Below are 13,350 nucleotides of genomic sequence, written 5' to 3'. Positions count from 1 at the left end.
TCAACTAAAAAATCCACTTTTTCTATAGGCATAGAAGCACTGCTAGCTAAGCTTTGAATTATCAGATGGATTATAGTATATATAAGTATATACTATATAGTATATATAAGTATATACTATGGATTATAGCATATATAAGACTTTGCTATAGATTATAGCAAAGTCTTTGTATCATAGCCACACAGTATTTTTCATTCATGAGTCTCTTCAAGGATGCATCTTTCTAGTCACTATCACTTTCTTAATAAAAATGTTTCATATTTCTTAAAAAAATACAGGTAATTGGAAGAAAGGATGCACCAGGTTTTATAAAAAAGGTGCAGAGCCATGAGATCAGCAGCTTTTGACTGTCTAGAGGGAGCTGAATGGAAATTTAGCCTATAGGAAAGGTGAAGCACAAAACCTGCATTTTCTTAGTTATTGGATTTTGCGGTACTTTATGTCTAAAGGTAGGCAGTACTCAGAGAACCATTTAGAATGTCTGTTCCAAAAAGGGCATCTGCTTTCACACATCCCTCTATCTGCAAGACTGAAACCCTCAAAACATTCCTATAACCTAAGCAGCTTTCACTCAGATGACATTGCTGCCATGCCCTCACAAGTGCATGTGAGTGCACACACCCACCATGTTCCTCCTTGGGTCTGGTGGACTGTGCAAGACTGGATGAAATCCCATCTGTGAGGATACCATTCTTATGCTTGAACAACCTCATTCTGGTGTGTATTTGATGTCTATTTATTCCAGCCCTAAGGGAGGAGAGAAGCCTAAATGTGCCCAAGCAAAAGAGTTGTAGTAAGAATATTGAAATGACTAAACCAGAAGAAGTGAAACCATGAGAATGCATCATGGTGAAAAACAAGAGATATTGTGTTTTTATGAAGTGCAATAAACATAAAACTGCATGACTCCCCTAATTTTTTACCACTGCATAAACAAAGTTTGCTTAACTGAATTTGTTTTTAAGACAAATATGCGAAATGTGCTTCTGAGTGCCATGGTGAAAAAACAAATGCCATGCAAAGATTTCCAGAGTATATATGTAACAGGTATGTTACAGATCATAACTACTATTTATAATTATGGAAGTAATTAATTATATATAATAAGCATATGCAGTGACTTGCATACTCCATTTACTAAAAAAAAATCAAAGCTGCATCTGTATGATATTGGCTATCACAGGATAGGACTGAATTCTGTGATAACAGAAATTAAAATTATATATGGGCATTACACACTGAGTGAGCTTGTATGAAAACATAAAAACTGTGGCACAACACATTCCACACATATATGCAGTTTTATCTGAATGTGTCAAGCTGTGAACTATTTTCTGTTGGTTGTCCCCATGTATTTAATACCATCATATAGGCATGCAATTTCATTCAGTTCAATTTTCAGGCAGACTTAGGTAAATTCTGCTGCCATGCCTTCTGTTAAGCTTATTGTAAACAAAGAATAAATTGTATGGACAAACCATAAAGCATTCTCTATACATGGAAATCAAACATTCGTATCTAGGAGTTTTAAAAAAAACAGCTACTATGCAATGGATCTACTTCTAGTCTTTGGTTTTCTGCCTTTTTTTTGTGTTCAAAATGAATTCTGTTCTGATGAAGAAAATCTTTTCACTAACTTGTTTACTTTGCACTGTTGTTTTCAATAAATGAGAGCTAAGTGCTAGGTTAGTCTTCAGCTTTCCTAAAAATGATTCTGTTTGTGAGCAAGAAGAATGATTTGATGACTAATGTAACATTTATACTCGCATTTTAATGCCAGCTTTGTATACATCATATTATCTACTGTAAAAGCACTTATGAAGGCTGACATTTTATGCTTTACAAGAGCAAGGACGTTTTTCTTGATTTGTTTTCTTTTTTGAAAGCCCTAAGTTTTCCCTCAGCTACTCATTACAGTAATCTAGAACATACACTTGGAAGGGATGGAGCTTTGTGGTTCCTTGAAATAAAGCAGCCACCAACCTGGAAGAGAATTTTCACTTGTGATTAGCATGAAATTGGCAAAGAACAGTAAGAACTATGGATCAACTTGGAGCATTGTAGCTGCCTGTAGCAAAGCATAAGGCATCACACAAGTGGTCTTTAGGATTCAGTCATGAAACACATCATCTTGGAAATGCTGCAATCCTAGTTCTGGCAAACAAAGTCCATGGTAAGAACTTCTTTCAAAGGAACACTGAAGTTCCTTTAGGTTTTTTTTCACCATGAAATCTACCAGGAGATATTATGTGCTCTCTGTTGGTGCCACTGCCTTAGACACAGTGATGTTTGGCCACTACAAACACTTACAGTGTGTAATAGTGAGTTCTGCTTCAAGCTGGGTAAACCATCCAAATTGCAACATAGGTCTCTTCATACAATTACCTCATATACAGAGAGGATGAAATAGCTGAGAATATCAAAACCTATTTAAAAGATTATTCAATTTTAATGGAAGAGATTAAATGGTAATTTATAACTATTATAAATATTGTATTACTTACTACTATTATACTATTACTGTTACTATTATAAATAGTACAGAATTTGATGCCCAGTTTGGGAATTTTCTTTCAAAGTCACAAACTGAGTGATTCAAATCAAAAATCAATACATTAGAAACAATAAATTTTTCATCTAGATTAGCATCCTGGTGCCTTCTGGTTTTCATTTGTATCTTATTGAGAGGAACCTCACTAAACAAAAGAAATCATAAATTGCTAACATAGAGTAAAAACAATTATTTCCTTCTTTCTTTCCCCTATTGCTATTCATATTCTAAATTAGACATGTGAATATTATCACACAGAATAGTCCAAAACAAGCACCTTACTTCCTGATGTAACTCGACAGTGTTTTATTAGATGGAAGCTTCAGAGACTTGTAAATAAAAAGTGTTCTAACACCTGCTCCAGGCTTTTGAGAAGTAATTGAGGCAAATCAAAATTCAGGCAATTTGCTCCAAGCCTGATTTTCTCCGTACTGAAAAATAAGCCCAAGGTTCCCATCAGAGAATTTTAGATCTTGCTGCTGAGATACTATCCTTCTCTAACGAGCTCTTGAATCATAATTAACATACAGAAAGATAATTACAGTGTTTTAGAAACATTTCTTCCAGAAAGCATTTTAACATAACCAGGCAGCCTCAGAAATACATATAGAGCATAAAGGCTACAGACTGTAACTCAGACACAAAATTTGTTCCACTGGCTAACCACAACAGAAAACAATGAATCCACCAGATCCTTCTCTGACTACCCTTCCTCTTAAATTATACATCTATTTAAGAAGACATAAGAATTTTAATGAAAGAAGTTACAGCGCACAGAAAACTAAGCAATGGCAAATAGGTAATGATCACGATCAAGTTTTTAATTTACCTAAATTTTAAACACATGCAGATAGGATAACAGCAATCCAGAACATTGCACAATACTATCTCTTACAAAGAATAATTAAGTTCCTTCTGCTTCCAGCAGCAGAAGAAATAGGCGGGAAAAAAGTCTAATGCTTAAAAATACAGAAATAATTTAAAATCATGACAGCTGGTTCATAACTCACTTTTCCAAGTGTCTCATATTTTTCTTTATGTGTATAGTTTTCTTTATGTAGACAGGTTTTGAAAGCCATAACTACTAACTTGGGCTACACTTTGTCAATACAAGATAATGTGAAATACAGAAAATTCAAAATATGAGGTAATAATCTAGTTATTAAATTATTAATCATATCTAATTAAGTGCTAGCAGGGCAGAACGCAAAAAGATTGTTTATGTATTTATTGATTGCACAGGAAAAATCTAGGTTATTACCAGAAGTGCAGCAAAAATTAGGCACTGATACATTTTCCTAATTGTCTCTGATTGGGAAACTATCAGAAGCTGTTGCTTTTGGAGTTTCAAGGCAGTTTTCTTGACATAAATAAATAAAAAGCTGAGGTGAATGAACAAATTCTTAGATTGCTGTTCACTGAAGAGAGCCACAGCTGTCAGTCAAATATTTTAAGTTTTGTTCTTTCATTTGCCTTAAATAGTCTGTCACTGAAATCCTTGCCAGAAAATTACATGCAATAAGAAAAGTCCTTGCAACATGCTAAACTTCTACGCTCTCAGCAGATTGCAAAAGTGAATGGTAAAATTGAGGTTGATTTCCACACACACACACATTCACCCATCTTGGGAATGTTTGACTGTAAAATCTCTTGACTGAATAGATATATACTAACCAGTATCTGTCAAATACCAAATCAAAACCATTCCTTCTCATTATAACTAGATAAAACATCTTCAGTGTTCAACAATTCAGTTTAATCTCTAATACCACAAAATTCAGACTTAAAATTCATGTACCTAGCATGCAAAATTGCCCAAGCATACACGGCAAACCTCAGGTGTCCTCTACAAATAAACAATTTAAGAGCATTATGAAAGATGAATCTGCATTTACAGAATCTATGCTTTATTTCATTTCACAAATAGCTAAGTACAAAATCCAGTGGTATCTGCTCTGGGGGAGGAGCTCTACATCCAGCTAAGGGTGGAACACGCAAATTAAAATATAATTCCATTTGACCCTTTTTAACTTACACATACAGGCAAATGAAAACAGTCCAAGACAGTGTTTTGATGACACTAATTCATAGCTTTACATAAAGACTATCTAATTTTTATGCCCATTGAAATTTTTGTTGCGTGCAAGATCTGACATTGCACAGAACTCAGATCTTGCCTTTGGCATGCAGTTTGTCTGGCCTAGAAGCTTTCATCCTTGTTTTGAGGTGGAGTATTTTTTACTATCACTTTCTGCCATGCAATATTAACCTGCAAAGTCAGGTGTTTGCTTTTCTATGTATACACACACATACAAAAACCTAGTTTAGAAAAAAGCATTTTAAGTCAGACAACAAACAAAACTGGAATTCCAGTCAAATGGCTTTCAGCATTTGAAAAACTTTACTGGAAGGTAGCTTCAGAAAAAAAAATTGATTCAAAACAATGCATGATGCTATACATCAGAAAAAGATAAAATGCACAACTGAAAAATTGGGATTTTAGCTTGCAACTAAAACCAGAGCAAATACCACTTTCTAATTAGCAACTATACTGATTTCTGCAGAAATCCCTTCAAAATGCACATTAGTCACTGGCATGTTTCTCATGTCAGTGAATATATTTATGCTTTGTCACAGGGCAACCCATGCACCTGTCTTCAAAAAGAGCAGAGAAAGTAATATCAATTCATAATAGATTTACAGCAACTATTGCTAGATACACACATTTAAAAATAGTAATTAAAATAATTAATACAATTCCCAGTGATAGAGTTTGTAAGTATATATCTATATGATTTCTAAGGACAGGCAGTTAACCCAGAAGAGTTTCAGCCGTATCCTACAGCAGGCTGCATATAGTCTACTTCTTTTTCCCTTCTAAATGTAAGAGAGCAGAACCTCACATGGAACTAGCATTTTAACTTAAAATCACAGTTGGGGTTTGCTGTAATTTTTTTTTGTTTTCTGCTCTGAGAAGAAAAAAGTTTTGCAGTGGGCACCCCAAAGACAAAAATATTTTGTGAAGAGGTTTAAGGATACAGTGCTTGCCCTAAATGCAAAATATTTAAAACCAAACATAATACGTGGCAGATGTTAGGCCTGGATTAAAAAAAAAAAAATTAGTTTTATCTTTTGCCTCCTGTACATCCCGGCATTTTGGCATAAATTTCAGCCACATCTGAACCAAAAATACAGAGAAAAGGGGGTTAAAACCAAAGAAGTTCAGTAAAAATCACATTTGGCCTTTCCTAAAGTTTGCCTTCTCTTTCCTAAAAAGCAAAAATTATCTAGATGTAAAGTCCTGGCTTCAGTGAACCATATATCCCTGTAAAAGGAATTCAGAATTCAGCCTGAAATTAACACAGATTTATAGCTTTGCATATTACACCTGTAATTATTTGGGTAGGGCAGGAGGAGAAAAAGACAACAGTAATTTTATTTTAAGCTGAAGTGCTAAGGTAACATTAAACACTTGGGAAAAAGAGGCGAAAAAAAAGGGTATTAATTTATTTGCTTAGTATTGTTATTACATATTTTACAGTAATGACCAATAGTATGATGGAGTTTACAGGATAACCATAATGTTCTGCAGCAAAACTAAAAATCTGATTCCTATGAATAAATAAAATACTACATAATGAATATAATGGATTAAAGTACTGTTTTATATTTAATTACCTAGTTTTCTTTAAATTCCAGAAAAGAAAATAGAATTCACATACCTTTGAAATATTACTTGATCGACTTGTGGAACGCCCTGGGGATTTTTCATTCTGGAAAACAAAATTAAAAGATGAAAAAATTTTATGTAATTTGGATTTTACCTAATCTTTTCTGTGACTGTGACTGCACAGAGGTTCTCTATTTTTCTTCAGTTTGGCTACTGACTGCACAATGGAAGACAGTTCAAGAAAGAAACCATCACAATAGTCTTGTAAATTCCATGAATAAAAGTTTTTCTAAGGTTCTGTAAGAAGTTAATGCCAGCATTTAATTACTGTTGGTTTATTTTAGAGTTTTTCAGAAAAAACATTTTGAGTCAAAGCTTAAGGAATCATCAGAGCTTCTCATGAAAACTGGTACTTCAGTATGAAAACAACTGTTCAATGACAAAAATTTCCCAGTTACACTGAACATACGCCTGCATGAAAAAAAAGTAGAATTTATTCTTTAGGCAAATTAGCAGTACTAGATGACTTCCTGGACAGATATGTTCTGAGAAAAACAAATTGTGATCATGCAGAGATGCAGTTCAGTTCAACATCTACTCCTCCATCCCCTCTCACTCCTGCAAACAACACACACACAAACCACCACTGCAGGCTGAAGTGCATGAATAAAGTGTACAGCAAAGAGCTACATTTCCACAGCACATGGTTGTTGTGGGTTTTTCTTTAGCAACCCAAAGAAGGGAGTGGAGAAGGGGTTAAAAAATTTCTTCAGTATTTACACTTCCCTGGCAATTGATTCAGCTTCATTTACACTGAAAAGGTAAGACATTTCAGAAACAGGGCTCATCCTCTTAGTAAATCCATGCATCTTAAGAGAATCATAAAAATATTTTTCTCAGCACTTGAGGATGTAGGTTCAAACACTCAAGTGAAACATTCACATCACTCATCAAGCCTGATTTTTACCCAGAAGGAGCTGAACTAGGTATCATGTGCCTAAGTCTGTCAGATAACCTGCTTGGAGGAGCAGGGTGACAAAACCCAAAGCAGAGCTTTTGCTTCTGCAGCTTTATTTGCAATTCATGCATCAAGCAAACACATACATGCACGCATGTCCACAAGAGGCTTTCAACTTGACTATTACCCATCTCTCCTCAACATGTATTCAATTAAACAACACAAAAATACTGAAGGTGCCAGCTACCAAAGACTGAATTTCCTCCTCAATTAATCCGTGTCTAGTCTACAAATTAGTACTTCCCCAAGACTTTTGGCACAGAACAGTTTTGTATTGGCAAAAATGACCAAAAAGAAACATCAGGCAACTCATCAGCCAGCATCTAGAAAAAAAACCCTCCACTTTTATTTGTCATTTTTGTAGTAAAAAAGCCACTTTGCTCTCAACCCCAGTAAGCACATCCATACAAAAAATTAGTTTTAAAACTACGTGCATCATATACCTATGTATCTTACTTCCTCCAAACTTTAGGTGGCTTATGTTTTTATTCCATCCCTCAGTGCCATCACATTTTTTTGGACTGCAAACATAAATATCCTGAATTATTTCTCTTTCTACTTTATCTTCAAAACACTAAGTAGCACAATGGAAACTTGTCATCAAAACCAATGCTGAGTTCCTTGACCACAGAGCACTCTACATTTTATTCTATCAGAGAAACTAAATCTCAGGACTTAACAACCTTCAGGTTTGTTTGTCCCTCTTTTTTTTTTTTTTTTTCTTAAAGAACAATTTAGAAAAAATAAATTCTTCAAGGTATGCATTCATTTCTAACATTTTGTCCTTGAGGCTGGGCCCAGTTTGAACAAGGATGTGGAGTAGATGATCCTTCCTGACCTGAAGTATCCTGTGATTCAAATATTACTTCTGTGGTATATTATCCACTGTATCTTTGGCAATAAATTCATAATTGCTTATCCTTTCTCAATGACATTAAATGTATGCAGTTCTGAATGTCTGCATTTATATCCATAGAAAATACACTTTGGATATTCTGGGTACATCATTTAGAGTAGCTCTGCTTTGACCTCAAAAAAATAAAAGTTACAGACCCATGAAATTAGTTCCCATTTTGTGGTTAGAAATTACGAACAGGGATCACAGCTGAGAAACTCCCTACTAAAAGCATGCAGCCTTTATTGTCCATCCCTTGGACTAAAAAACACATTGTATTCTCTGACAGCATAGTGAACCCTGGAAGTCTAACTTCTCTTCTTTCAACAATCCATCATTCAAGATTCACTTTCAAAATATGTTTCTTGACTACAGCTCTCTCTCCAGACTTTTTACATGATTCATTCTTCTCTCTGGCACATTATCTCCTTTGCTTGGGATACAACAAGATTCTCACTCTCCAACTGAAAATTCACAGCATCCACAGTCTGCAAAGTACTGCTCATACACTGAATTGTCTAAACTGAGACAAAGAGTGCTGTCTCAACAGTTTTCTGGAAAAAAAAAAAAGAAATAAATTTAATCATCATTACTAGGTTCAGGCATTTCAAGGTGATTTATCATGAAAACCACAATATAAATAGAACAAAAAGTGTTGCACTAAATTACAGCACATAAATCAAATACAGAATTCCTCATTGAAGTTCCTATTCAACTTGCACAACTATTCACACAACAAAAGAACAGAATAGGAAAGTTATGGCAAAATCACTTTTGAAACGTGTCATTAAAGAGTTTCTGTGTGCTTCTGTTTTAATGATTTATGTTTACAAAGAACTCACATTGTTAAGAATAATTGATTTTTGTTATAACTTGGTGAAGAGGAAATGCAGAATGCTTTCCCTACAAGCTTGTTAAACGGTAATATTTTTTTTTTTTTTTCAAAGATTCAATATTAATTTACATTTTAAAAGTTAACAATGAAACATAGAACATGCTGAGTTGGAAGGGACCCACAAGGATCATCAAGCCCACCTCCTGGACCAGCACAGGGCATCCCAAGAGTCACACCATGAGCCTGACAGCATTGTCTAAACGCTTCTTGAACTCTGCCAGGCTGGTGCTGTGACCACTTCCCTGGGGAGCTGTTGCAGTGCCTGATCACCCTCTGGTGAGGAACCTTTTCCTGATACTGAACCCAAACCTCCCCTGGCACAGCTTCAGGCCATTCCCTCAGGTCCTGCCACTGTCACCACAGAGAGGGATCAGTGCCTGCCCCTCCTGAGCCCCTCATGAGGGAGCTGTAACTGCAATGGGGTCTCCCCTCAGTCTCCTCCAGGCTGAACAGGCCAAGCGACCTCAGCCACTCATATGGTTTCTCCTCAAGGCCCTTCATCATCCTTGACACTCTCCTTTGGACACTCTCTAATGCCTTAGTATCTTTTTTACACTGCAGTCCCCAAAACTGCACACAGGACTCAAGGTGAGGCCACAGCACTGCACAGTAGAGGAAAGAAATAACCAAAGGTTTTAACCAAAGACCAAAGATATTCAAATATTTATACATATTTTTGTGCATCAAGGAAATCAGATTCAATTTCCTTAATCTTTGAATCAGATTATTTCAAAGAAAATAGCATTCACCTTTTAGAATTACACATCTCAGCAGGAATTATTTACTGTCTGTAAAGAGCATTTTTCATTTCTGGGACTGAGTTTTCTAAATTCACATACACACACAGTCCTGGCCCTTAAGCAAAGTGAAAACAAGATATTCAGAGACATTTCTCAATAAATTCTTAAACTGTGTTAGCAAAGTGAAAACAAGATATTCAGAGACATTCCTCAATAAATTCTTAAACTGTGTTTTCATCCAGTCAACAAAATAGCAAAACAGCTCCTCCCAAGACCCCTCCTGGACAGGCACCAGCTTTTTGGGTTGTCTTATATATGAAGACCACACTGAAATGCCTCTCCTTATTACCAGATCTCCTGTACCACCAATAGCTCATCTCTTCTACCCTAGGCTACAGCCTGCAAACACTTGTCAGCTATCTTTTCTAAAATGTTTTGGCATAAAAATAAGTTCCTCCAACTATTCTACTTGGACATCAAGAAAAATCAGTTTGTGTTTGTAAATTTCCTAAGAATTAGGTTTTACCAAGATCACTTCTAAGGAAATAATTAAAAATGTAATTCAGCCTTCAATATAAATTCTGGGAGGAAGACAAAGGAGAAATAACACCACAAAATTTCAGATTATGACATCTTCATGCAAGTGCTTTGGGAGGAATTTTCCATATACCTGTCCCACCATATAAAAACAAAAAAATCTGTATGCAAATATTAATTAAAATAATTAAAAATAAGTGCAAAATCTGTTTTTTTACAATTGTAAACTATCTCCCAAAACTTCATTTCAACCTAAAACTCAGTTTTTGAAGTGACATTATTTTCAGGGACCTTCTAAACCAATTAAACTTTCTAATACTTAGATACAGCTTCTTCTTCTTTTTTTTTAATTTGCAAATGTGACTTGCACTGCTTACAAACACATTTTTGTTTTTAAAGTCAGAGAATAAAACCCTGACTGGGCAGAGGAAGAGGTTAGTAATAACAAATCTCTAAAATACTGCTGTGAACAGTTCAGGCTCTCATTATAAAGAGGAAAGTAGGAAATTAGCTCGTTGCTTTCTGGCTCATATATAAATATTCATACGCACGGCTAACAATTTTAAGTCTTGCTGGGCAGCACAGCACATTTAAAACTAATCCATTTGTCTGCTTTCTTTCCTTAGCTGCCCCTTGTTTTGCTCTGGCTATGAGGATCACTGGGGCTGACCCAAGCACCTTGCTAATGAATTGCACTTCATCTCCCTGAAGTGAGCACGAAAGCATCAAGAATTAATCAGAATATCTCAGTTCACAGGAGAATCTTAAGCAACCGCTTTTGTCACACAAATAAAACCAAACCACCTCCCAAAAAACTCTTTTTACAAAATATTTTGTCTTAGTTTTATTTTTGTGAACTCTAATCTTTGCATCCCAGCAGTGCCAAGTACTGCTTCACATATCTGTACACAGCCCTCAGCCTTGGAGTTCCACACATGACTGCAATGACAGATATCCATCATGCCACAACGCGTTACAAAAATAAATGCCTCCTAAATGTAAGTACAACACAGGGCAAACAAACCGTTTTGCCTGCCTGAAGTGCCTTTCCACATGGTAGCCCCTCACTGGATCTGCACAGGAGCCTCTTCTCAGCACCTTTTCACTTCTAGAATTCTGAGTAGAAATTGCTTTCCCTTTATGACCTGAGCCATCACATATGTAGATGATCTTAAGTAGGAACATCAGTTGCTGAAAGAGCAGAAGCTGACATTATTAAAACTGATGTATGGACTGGATACAATTATTTCAGTATCTCAACATGAAAATGAAAAGAAAAAATCACAAACCAGGCAACATTTGCTTTAACTGTTAAACAAAAACACCAATGGCCATAATTATCTAAGACATAAACACACTGTAATTACTGGGCATCATGCATAATTTTACTGGAACCCAGAATTTTTTCAATATGACAGAACTGCTAGATTCAAAATCCCAAGTGACAGGAAAAAAGCTCACTGTGAATATTAAAGACTGTGCTACAGATGCAACCTTTAATTAAAATAACAAAGTACAGACAACAGTAACTATTAATTAAAATAAAATATCAACAAAACACACAGAATATAAGCATTTGTATTATTCATATATACTGCATCACATATATATAAATAAAACATCTAAAAAGAAATAACTATCTCTTCATCTATTTGTATGAATTGATGTGTAAATGTAGTTACTGTCTACTAGTTCTCTGCTACTGCAAACAGCCAGAGCCAGGATAACACTGTCTCCCATGGTGTGGCTATTGCTACATTACTAAAAAACTACTTCAGTTTGTCCTGTTGGGGGTCTATGTTTTTAAACCAAATACAAGCACAATACTGTTCCTTTAAAATTATTTATGCCAAGCAGGTAATGGCAATGTTACTACTGACAGAGCATATACCCTGCCTCTTGGTCAGCTTGGACTTGGACAGTCTTTCTCCATAGGAAAGAAGAGGAGGAGAAATCAGCTGCTGGTGACAACATCCTAACAATTTCAGAGTAACTGACAATTCCTAAACAGGTTTGATGTGGGGAATTTATGTCCTGAAAGGAAGTCAAAGCCGATGTTAGCTCTAAAATAATACTGAGAAAAAAGCCTATCATCAGCTGACAGTTACCTTTTATTTTTAATGCAATTATTCTCTGTGCTGCTACATATTTTATCTATATTTTCATATATTCAACAGTCAGACATATAATTCTTCTTATAAGTGAATCATACCACTAAATCACCAAGTATAAAATTATTGGCAGTCAAATCTATATTTGAAAATGTAAGAAAATCTATCTCCCTTATTTGTAAAAAAATTACTAGCTTATTCTAAGACATTTTAACTTCACTAAGAAGTTCAACATTAATGTCAAATCACCTACAAAGTCACTAGGGGAAAGGCAGGAGAAGATGAAGCTAAACAGGCTGAAGGTCTCTGTTGTAAAGCACAACTGTGCAAAACCAGCTAATTATCACAAAAAGGGTTCTGAGGATGCTGAAGCATTTCAAAATGCCACTCTGTCTGTCATCTGTGGAAAGTGACTACATATTCCAGTGTGACATAAAAAAATTAGTTTAATTACCTTAGAAGTTGTATATTTGCCACATTTATATATGGGTAGGAGAGTACACAGCAATGATCAAGGAACCTATCTCTTCAGGGCCTACTGGGTAACTTTACTTCAGAATAATGTACAGGTGCTTTACTTCTCTTAGGCCCTGTGCAACTAAGAAATCCCTGTTGTCAAATTTGCAGCCCATAAGACCATAAAAATTCTACATTGGTACTTCCACTGTAATAAGGTTTGGAGTTAAAGCTTTTAGGAAGTTATCCTCTTTTTTAGCATTTTATCCTCTAAACAAAAATCTACAATGCCACCAACTACATGGCACAGACATATTGCTTTGCTACTTATGGCTGCCTCTTGCCCTGGTATCTCTAGTGTGCTGGCTTCCTATCTCCATGTCAGTCTCAGTGTGCTGGGTTTTTTTCAGGGAAAGCTGCTAATGAGCATGATAAATATATCAGAATCTGATCCACCATCTTTTTGAGTTGAAAATG

At 35.5% G+C, this 13,350-nt stretch overlaps 1 protein-coding gene across 20 annotated transcripts in view; it reads right to left on the bottom strand.

The window, feature by feature from the left end:
* MARCHF1 (membrane associated ring-CH-type finger 1) overlaps nucleotides 1–13,350 on the bottom strand; it is a 230,722-nt gene that overhangs the window by 38,077 nt on the left and 179,295 nt on the right. For all 20 annotated transcript variants that reach the window (XM_064710723.1, XM_064710720.1, XM_064710735.1 and 17 more), the window contains one exon: nucleotides 6,274–6,324. In XM_064710723.1, coding sequence (XP_064566793.1) covers nucleotides 6,274–6,324 — 51 coding nt within the window. The remainder of the gene's footprint in view (nucleotides 1–6,273; nucleotides 6,325–13,350) is intronic.

Source organism: Zonotrichia leucophrys, chromosome 4 (assembly GCF_028769735.1).
Source record: "Zonotrichia leucophrys gambelii isolate GWCS_2022_RI chromosome 4, RI_Zleu_2.0, whole genome shotgun sequence".
NCBI classification, from domain to species: domain Eukaryota; kingdom Metazoa; phylum Chordata; class Aves; order Passeriformes; family Passerellidae; genus Zonotrichia; species Zonotrichia leucophrys.
The sequence above is the reverse complement of the archived record's forward strand: the minus strand, read 5'-3'. Positions and strand labels throughout refer to the sequence as shown.